At 63.0% G+C, this 9168-nt stretch overlaps 1 protein-coding gene across 1 annotated transcript; it reads left to right on the top strand.

Moving 5' to 3' along the window:
• The first annotated feature begins 528 nt into the window (after positions 1 to 528).
• MAGEL2 (MAGE family member L2) lies at positions 529 to 4561 on the top strand. The gene is made up of 2 exons (XM_036232070.1): positions 529 to 1853; positions 1986 to 4561. The coding sequence occupies exons 1-2, from the start codon at positions 555 to 557 to the stop codon at positions 4113 to 4115; spliced, it is 3429 nt and encodes a 1142-aa protein (XP_036087963.1). The 5' UTR covers positions 529 to 554; the 3' UTR covers positions 4116 to 4561.
• Positions 4562 to 9168: the final 4607 nt, after the last annotated feature.

Below are 9168 nucleotides of genomic sequence, written 5' to 3'. Positions count from 1 at the left end.
GCCTTCCCCGAGCCACCTGCTCTTGCTCGCACTGACAATAGCTGCGGAGCCCCGCCTGAGTCTGCGGAGGTAGATTGCGCCCAGCTCCCTGTCTGCGCGCTCAGGCTACACCGTCCCCCCTCCTCACAGACGCCTCGCAAGTTCCAGTGGTCTGCTCCCACTCTGTACCGCAGTGTGGTGATTTCTAGAACACTGACCTGCTCCTGTCGCCGCCCCCCCCCTCACTGAAAGCCCACCCATGGGCTGTCTGAACGGGCTGCATGTGGGGAGACAGAGTGGGAAGGTATCTGGTGTCGGCCAGGATTACTGGTAGACGCCCCTATTCACTATCCACTTGTGGTGGTCGGGGGCGGGGAAGGGGCGGGATTGAGCCCCCTTCCCCCCTCCTTCTTACTGCGGAAAGCTGCAGAGCTAAGGGCACTCACTTCCTATCCACCAGTCAGCAGGGAGGGAGCCTCTGCTCGGCCGGCCACGTAGGCATCCGCTTCTCTCTGGAGGAGAAGGCCCAGCAGCTGTCGGAGGAGAAGGCCCAGCAGCTGTCAGAGCGAAGGGACATGTCGCAGCTAAGTAAGAATTTGGGTGACTCCAGCCCCCCGGCGGAGGCGCCCAAGCCGCCGGTCTACAGCCGACCCACGGTTCTGATGCGCGCCCCGCCCGCATCCTCCCGGGCCCCGCCGGTCCCCTGGGATCCGCCTCCGATGGATCTGCAGGCTTCCCTGGCCGCCTGGCAGGCACCTCAGCCCGCCTGGGAGGGCCCGCAGGGCCAGCCGCCTGCCCCGGTGGCTGCGATGGCCCAGCCTCCGGCCCTAGGGGCCCCGATGGTCCAGGCGCCCCCTCTGGGGGGCCCAATGGGCAAGCCTCCGACTCCCGGGGTCCTGATGGTCCACCCTCCCCCTCCGGGCACCCCGATGGCCCAGCCTCCGACTCCGGGGGTCCTGATGATGCATCCTTCGGCTCCTGGGGCCCCCATGGCCCACCCTGCCCCTCCGGGGACCCCGATGGCGCACCCTGCCCCTCCGGGGACCCCGATGGCCCATCCTGCCCCTCCGGGGACCCCGATGGCTCATCCTGCCCCGCCGGGGACACCTATGGCTCACCCTCCCCCGCCGGGGACGCCGATGGCCCAGCCGCCTGCGCCGGGGGTCCTGATGGCTCAGCCTCTGACTCCGGGAGTCCTGATGGTCCAGCCGACTGCGCCGGGAGCCGCGATGGCGCAGCCTCCGCCCCCAGGAGCCCTGATGGCCCAGCCTCCGCCCCCAGGAGCCGCGATGGCCAAGCCTCCGGGTCCCAGCGTCCTGATGATCCAGCCTTCAGGATCGCGAGCGCCAGTCAACCAGCCCGCCGCGTCAGGAGTCGCGATGGCCCAGGCGGCGGCGCCACCTGCGCAGCCTCTGGCTTCCTGGGCCACGCAGGCTCAGCCTCTGATTCTGCAAATCCAGCCTCAGGTCATCAGGGCACCCCCGCAGGTTCCCCAGAGCCCGCAGGCCCCGCCGGCGCAGCTCGCCACGCCCCCCGGCTGGCAGGCCACCTCGCCGGGCTGGCAGGCCTCGCCCCTGGCCTGGCAGGCCACGCAGGTGACCTGGCAGGCTCCAACGATCGCCTGGCAGGCGCAGCCGTCCGCGCGCCAGGGCCCGCCGGCCATCCGCCCCGGCCCGCCGCCCATCCGCCCGGGGCCGCCGCCGGTGCGCCAGGCGCCGCCCCCGATCCGCCAGGCCCCGCCGCTGATCCGCCAGGCGCCGCCGCCCATCCGGCCGGCCCCGCAGGTGCTGACCACGCCGCCGCCGCTGTGGCAGGCCCTGCCGCCGCCGCCGCCTCTGCGCCAGGCGCCCCAGGCTCGGCTGCCCGCCCCGCAGGTGCGCGCAGCCCCGCAGATGCGCGCGACCCCGCAGGTGCCCGTAGCCGCGCAGGTGCAGGTGCGCGTGACCCCGCAGGTGCCCGCAGTCGCGCAGGTGCGCGTGACCCCGCAGGTGCCTGCGGCCGCGCAGGTGCGCGTGGCGGCGCAGGTGCCCACGGCGCCTCCAGCGACACAGGTGGCGGCGGCGCCTTCCGCGGGGCCACAGGCGCCCCCAGCCGCGCTGGCGGCGACCCTGTCGGCCCCGCAGGCGGTGCACTGCCCGCCCATCATCTGGCAGGCCCCCAAGGGCCAGGCCCCCGTGCCGCACGAGCTGCCCACGTCCATGGAGTACCAGGAGGTGCAGCCGGCTGCCGCGCTGGCCTGGCAGACCCCGAAGGCCACCGGCCACTTCTGGCAGGCGGTACCAGCACAGGAGGCCCCGAGGCCTGGCCCGGCGCTGCTGCAGCTCGAGCAGCCCTTTCAGGGGGGCCCGGCCCCCCAAAAGGCTCTGCAAATCCAGCTCTCCGCCCAGCAGGTCCAGCCCTCCGGGCAGCAAGCAGAGCTGCCCACCTTGCAGCTGCAGCCGCCCTGGCAGGGGGCGGCTGCGGCCCCGCAGGGCCAGCCCGGAGGCCCCTTAGCGGCTGCACATTTTCCCATGGGCTCCGCTAAGTCACTGATGACTCCCCCGGGAGAACCCAGGGCCTCTCCGATAGACCGCAGGACCTCGTCCAAGGAGCGCAGGACCTCGTCCAAGGAGCGCAGGGCCCCTCCCAAGGAGCGCATGATCTTCGCCGCCACCTTCTGCGCCCCCAAGGCGCTCTCGGCCTCCCGTGGGCACCTGCCCGCCACCTGGAGAGGCTTCCCCACCGCTGCGGAGACCTTCCCCACCGCGGCGAGGGTCCTTCCAGCTACCTCCCAGTTCCAGCCTGCCTCGTCGAATGCCTTTAAGGGCCCGTCTGTCACCCCGGAGACCCCGAAGTCACTGCCGCTTGCTCTGCAGGACCCCTTCGCCTGCGTGGAGGCCCTGCCCGCGGTCCCCTGGGTCCCGCAGGCCAATGTGAATGCTTCGAAGGTGCCCAGGGCAGCACCCAACATCCTGATGGCCACGGCAGCGGTCCCCCCGGTGATGGCTGCCTCCCAAGAGGCCTCGAAGACGCCTGAGGAACCTCCGCGGCGCTCTGGAAAAGCCACCCGCAAGAAGAAGCACCTGAACACGGAAGAGGACGGCGGCCAGGTGCTGGCCCTGCGCGACTGGCAGGCGCCCAGACCCTGGGGGACTCTGAACTTGAGTGACTGGGAGGTGCACACCCCCATCCAGGTCCTGGGGGGCTGGGAGGGCCCCAGCACCTCCCGCAGCCTGAACGGCTGGGAGGGGCCCAGCACCTCCAGGATCCTGAGTGGCTGGGAGGGTCCGAGCACGTCCTGGGCCCTGAGTGCCTGGGAAGGTCCGAGCACCTCCAGGGCCCTGGGTCTGTGGGAGTGTGCAGGCAGCCCCCTGCCTCTGATGATGTCTGAGATCCCGGGTCTCTCTCAGGGGTTCGGTGGCACCCAGGATGAGTCCAAGCTGGAGTCTCAGCCACTGTCCCCCCTGGATGAGAGAGCTAACGCTTTGGTGCACTTCCTCTTGCTCAAGGACCAAGCCAAGGTGCCCATTAAGCGCTCGGAGATGATCAAGTTCATCATCCGTGAATATAAAGATGAGTGCCTAGACATCATCAGCCGAGCCAACAACAAGCTGGAGTGTGTCTTTGGTTATCAATTGAAGGAAATTGATCCCAAAAACCACTCCTACATTATCGTCAACAAGCTGGGGCGCCGTAAGGGCGAACCGGTGGCGTCCTATCTGGACACCCCCAAGTTAGGCCTCCTGATGGTGGTCCTGAGCCTCATCTTTATGAAGGGCGACTGTGTCAGGGAGGACCTGATCTTTAATTTCCTGTACAAGATAGGGGTGGATGTCTGGGAGCACCATAGTCTCTTCGGAGACACGAAGAAGCTCATCACAGAAGTGTTTGTCAGGCAGAAGTATCTAGAATACAGGCGAATCCCCAATACTGAGCCAGCACAGTACGAGTTTCTCTGGGGCCCCCGAGCGTTCCTCGAAACCAGCAAGATGCTTGTCCTGAGGTTCCTGGCCAAGCTCCATAAGAAGGATCCACGGTGCTGGCCATACCAGTACTTTCAGGCCCTGGCAGAGTGTGAGTCCGAAGATTTAGATGAGGACGAGCCTGGGTCTGATGACAAGGCTGGTGACCCCAGCAGTGGGCCCCCTCCCCGCTAGATAGGGTCCACAAGTATCTGGTTCCTTTGGGTCCTGGCCAGAGGCCACTGACAGGGTGGGGTGGGGGGAGATGTTTCGTTTCTGGTGTTCATGTCCCAGTCTCATGTGTGTACATTTGGATTTCGACTTGGTTCCGTATCTGCCAAAGCTTTGTACATTTTCATGTGGTGTTGATTTCGACTGGCTACTGTTCTATTCGGTATTTTGGCATTTGTATCTTTCAGTGAGATCTGTGATTCTCTGTTTTGTGTTATAATTGTTATGTTTTGGTATCAGACTTGTCCTGGCTTTGTGAAATGACTTGAGAAGCTATATCCATCTCATTCTGGTACAGATTACGTAGCACTGGAATATAGGTTGTTCTTTGAACGTTAAAATGACTCATCAGTAAAGCTGTCTGCAGAGAAATAAATATCTATATCTATATCTATAAATATACTTTCAGCATAACGTGGAAGTGTTTTTCTTTATTCTAATTTTTACTCTAGATGGCGGGGCCAAGTTTTAGCAAGTCTCCGAACAGAACCCAACGTCAGGACTCCACGGGGACGAACCTGCGCGTTGGCAGGACACTTGTCACAGAGCAGCTGCGGTTCTGAGGGGCGGGGGAACGTAGCGTTTGTACCCAGGCGGGAACGAGGCTTCGTAAGGCAGTAAGGCTGAACGCGGAGGGGCTTGTCCCCTGGACCCTGCCCACACTCCTAAGCAGGCTTCATTATTTGCATTTTGGACATGAGCGTTTAAACTCCAGTGGATTCCTTAAATGGCATGGGCCAGTGACAGATCAGTCAAGTGGTCATTTGAAGCAGAACATTTTTGGGTTCTGTGAGGAAAAGGGACCATGGGCTCGTTAGCCCCGCGGGGGGATTGGCCAAGGGGGCGTGGGTCAGCCTTGCGGCCCGTGGTCGCTGTCCAGTACTTGGGGGAGCTGGCTTTTGGGGGTGGAAACAGGCTCTCTGCAGAATACTAGGGACCATGACAGGGAGAAGCAGCGGGAACTTAAGCGAACGTGGGGTCCTGCGGGTTGCGGGGGGCGGTGGCGGTGGAGGGGATGCTCCTGGGGGTGGGGGCGCCGACGCTAAGGTGCGGGGGAAGTCGGCGGGCGCAGTGGGGTGGGGGGGAAGGCGACGGGGGGTCTGGGGAAGGGGGTCTGTGCACACGCCCGCGTGGTTTACACGACTTCCCGCAGTCACTGCCCGTAAGGACGCGGGACCCCCGCCTGAACCCCCTTCTCCGGGCAGAGAAGAAGTTCCAGATGGGAGGAAGTGGCGACGGTGGAACTCTCCTGCCACCTAGTGGCAGGACACTGGTTCTGTCGCGCCTGCTGCCAAACACCTGGGCTGCGGGTACCATTTGCTCCAGAACCTTCCTCCACAGTTTACCTGTGCCCACCGCCAAGCGCCCCGCAGCTCTCACTTCACGGGACAACGTGGAGACGCTTCTCCCAGCCGACCCCCTGGCGCTAGGAGCCCAGCCCCTAGAGCAGGACCTGCAGGCGACTCCCAGACAGGCAGGGCCCAGCCTCCTAGGACCCTCCCCGTCCCAGCCCACGACGCCTTGGTTCAAGGAGGATGACCCCTGCACCCACACTGAACCCCGAGTTATTCTGACGACAGCCGGGCCGCGTCACCGCCCCACTGAGAGCAGTCCCCAAACGAGGCTTTGCTGGGCCGCACGGTGGCACGTGGGTCTAGCATTTCTTGCATGTTCACATTTCATTTATTATTGTTTCTGTAGTTTTCTCTAAATCATTTAGTCACGGATGCTTGAGCAAGTTGCTCTCCGTGGATTAAAATTTGGAAAGTGGCAACTATGACTTTGGTGACATGTCCGGGTGTGTCTCTGCTGCCTCACAGAGAAGGCGGACCCCCCACTGACAGCACATGAGTCTAAAGCAAATGGCATTCTCTCGGCAATGCCCGGAGCTCAAGGCCTGAATGGGATTAAATTCTAATGAGATGAATGACAATAAGAATGAATTTTTAAGTAAAAATAAAGGAACTAAATGAGCCAGACATTCAACTGGAAAAGTTTAAGAAAAGACGGCTGACATTATAAAAGCAGAAAAAAATCCAGGGTTCCGGGAAAATACAGGGCGAGAAGCGGTGGCAACAGATTCAAGACCCATTTACTCGAAAGTGCTAAAATGTAGATACATGCAACACGGAGCTTTTAATTTCAAAACAGGGAAAAAACAAGAGACTCCTATGACTAAATGGGGGAAAGGGTATCCGGTGACAAAAAAGAAAAGGAAAGAAAGAGAGAGAGAGAGAGAGATTTAAATGGGAAATAACGCTGAAAACCAGTCCACCTCACTAATATTTACGGACAGGAATATCAGACGAGCAGTCACTTTTATTAAATTGGCGTAGAATAGAATGAAAGCTCTTGGGACTTCCGATATGAGTAAAATTGTCACGAAGCCGTATCCGCCCGCGGTGAAAGCAGAAATGACTATAAATTGTCCTGAAATATTCAGTCAACTGCATCCTCAGGAGGTTTACAAATATTAAGATTCTCTTACTCAGAGGTTGCTTACGTGGGCATATGTCGCATGGAAGTAGCCCGCATACAGGCAGAGACTTCGCGGGTAGCACTGCTCACGGGGGCGGGGGGCGGGGGGCGGGGGGCGGAGGGTGTTCGCCGCCTGCGCCCCCCAAAACCGCTCGCCCGGGGGGCCCAGTGAGCGTCCTGCGGACGACGCGCAGTCTGCTCCAACACAAAGTGGCGGGCGTGGGGCAGAGACGTGACGACCTGTGCTTGGAACGGGCCCTGGCCGGGGCCGGGAGACGCCCCTCGGAGCCGCACGGTGACCCCAGGAGAAGCCGCGCAGCTGCGTGACCCCGGGGAAATTAGGCAGGTTTCTCCAAGGGACCAGCCCGGGGCCCTGTTGTACAGGAGGCTTAAAACCCCAGGACGTTTGTCTAAAGGTCAAGGACGATCGGAAGTCTGGGGTGCCCTGACTCCCAGCCGCGCCGCCTGGGGGCCGCGGAGCCCAGGGCCAGCTCTCGTCAGAGCCACACAGCAAGCGACACTGTCAGCAGACGGGCTGCGCCGGCCGGCCGGGGCGCCCCAGGGTCCCCGGGCCCCGCCACGCGCCCGGCCCGCGTGGCGCTGAGCGACCTGCAGAGTTAGAGGCGCACCCGCGGCCACCAACCGCGCAGGGACGCGAATCGTTCCCGACGCCCCTCCCTCTGCGCGCCCGAGACTGAAATCTGGGGCCTTGTCCAGAGGCCGGCCGGCCGCCGGGGGTGGGTGCGGGGCGGGCGCCCCCTCGCCGGCCGTCTCCCCGCACCTGGCAGCCGCCTTCCTGCGGTGTCGCCCACACGCCGGCGCCACCTGGATCGTCATGTCTGAACGTTTGACGGGTCTTGGGGTTCCCGCGCCTGTCGGCCGGTCCAGCACCCCGAGGGTTAAGCAGCAGCGCCTTGGCAGCGAGGGGGCTCAGGCTGAACAGGGATCAGGATGAGGCCGGGTGGGCGGCTCTGCTGGGTGGTCCCCAGGACTCCGGGAATCCACGCTGAAAAGCCTGGCGCGTCAACAAGGGTGGGACCCGAAGGGAAGGCCCTGGCGTCCGGTCGCAGACCCTTTCTGCCTCCTGTCGCCCGCCACCCAGGAAGTCCTGTGGGCGCGGGAAAGCAATGACTAGCTCAGCAGGTCCGGGGGGCCCGGGGAGGCCCCGGAGAGGAAGGCTGGCGTGGGCCCACCCTGGGGGCTCCAGCCTCGCGACCCCGAGTCCACGGGATGTCCTTCTCCCGAATCTTCCAGAAGGTTCCACTGCACGTCCGGTGAAGCTCTAGGACACCTCTCGTCCTCGGTCCAGTCTCCTGATCCCTTCGGATCCCGAGGCGCGCCCGCCCCTTTCGGTTTCGGAGGGAGCCCCGCGAGGGCCGCCAGCGGCGCCGTTAGCGCACCCTGACGCCCACGCCGCAAACGACCTCGCGGCCGCCAGCCCGCGGCCCGGTCCCACTGGCTTTCTCCGCCGCCACCTGTCCCGAGGGGCCTCAGCTGGAGGGCCATGCTCGACAGAGGGGCGGGGCCACAACCGCAGCCGCGCGCCCCGGAGCCGGTGGTCCCCCTGGCCCGTGCTGTCCGGGGGCTCAGGCTCTTCCCCGGGGCCGGAGCCAGGGGGTGCGCGGAGCTGCGGGCTCTGAGTTTGGGCCCTGGGGGAGCCCCGTGACAGGAAGTCGCAGCGACTGGGCCGGGCGGGGCCCGCCACGCCCTGCACGCGGCTCCCCCAGCGTTGACGCCTTACACGCGCGCGGTCCGATGACACCGAGTCACAGGCGCGGCCTTTGCGGTCCCACCCCCGCCGGGACGCCCCCCGCCCCCACCCCACGCCGGGTGCGTCTCTTCCCCAGCCCCCTTCCCCAGCCCCTTGCCATGGCCACCCTCCGTTTCCGACATCTCCGAATCTTGTCATTTGGAGAATGTCACACAGACGGACTCAAACCTTTAAGACCAATGTTTTTTTTTTTCACTCACTGTAACGTCCCTGACACCCATCTAAATCATTCCGCCTACCAACAGCTCGTTCGCTTTTGATGCTGATACAATGTGTACCTGTGAAGGACACTTTGGTTGTTGCCCGGCGGAGCTACTGCAAAGGCGCCACGAGCTTCTGTGCACAGGTGTTTATGTGGACATTTACCTGGGACAAACGCCCCTAGGCGTAACTGCCGGCTTGCATGCTGAGGACTTGTTAACACCCTTTAAAAGAAATGACCAAATTACTTCCCAGAAGGGCTGTAACATTTTACTCTCCTGCCCCCAATATATGACAGGCCCAGTTTCTCCACATCCTCACCCGCACTTGGTGCTGTCACTTAAAAATATATATATACAGCTGTCCTAATAGGGGGGTAGCAGTATCTCGGCAGGGGCCGAGTTCGCCTTCCCCTAGTGGCTAAGGGGCTGCAGACCTTTCCGTGTGCTTTCTGGCACCTGAACCTCTACTCCCGTGAAATGTCTGTTCATCTCTGCTGCCCATTTTCTAAGTGAGCTTCTCTGTTTTGTGATACTAGGTTCTGGGAGTCCTCACTGTCATCGAGAT

This window comes from Rousettus aegyptiacus, unplaced genomic scaffold (genome assembly GCF_014176215.1).
Source record: "Rousettus aegyptiacus isolate mRouAeg1 unplaced genomic scaffold, mRouAeg1.p scaffold_m13_p_14, whole genome shotgun sequence".
Classification (NCBI taxonomy): Eukaryota; Metazoa; Chordata; class Mammalia; order Chiroptera; family Pteropodidae; genus Rousettus; species Rousettus aegyptiacus.
This window is presented reverse-complemented; position numbering and strand designations above follow the sequence as displayed.

Coding starts and splice junctions, on each gene's coding strand:
- MAGEL2 (XM_036232070.1), top strand. CDS start 555: ATGTCGCAGCTAAGTAAGAATTTGGGTGACTCCAGCCCCCCGGCGGAG. Junction 1,854..1,985: donor CTCGGCTGCCCGCCCCGCAG/GTGCGCGCAGCC, acceptor GCGGCCGCGCAG/GTGCGCGTGGCGGCGCAGGT.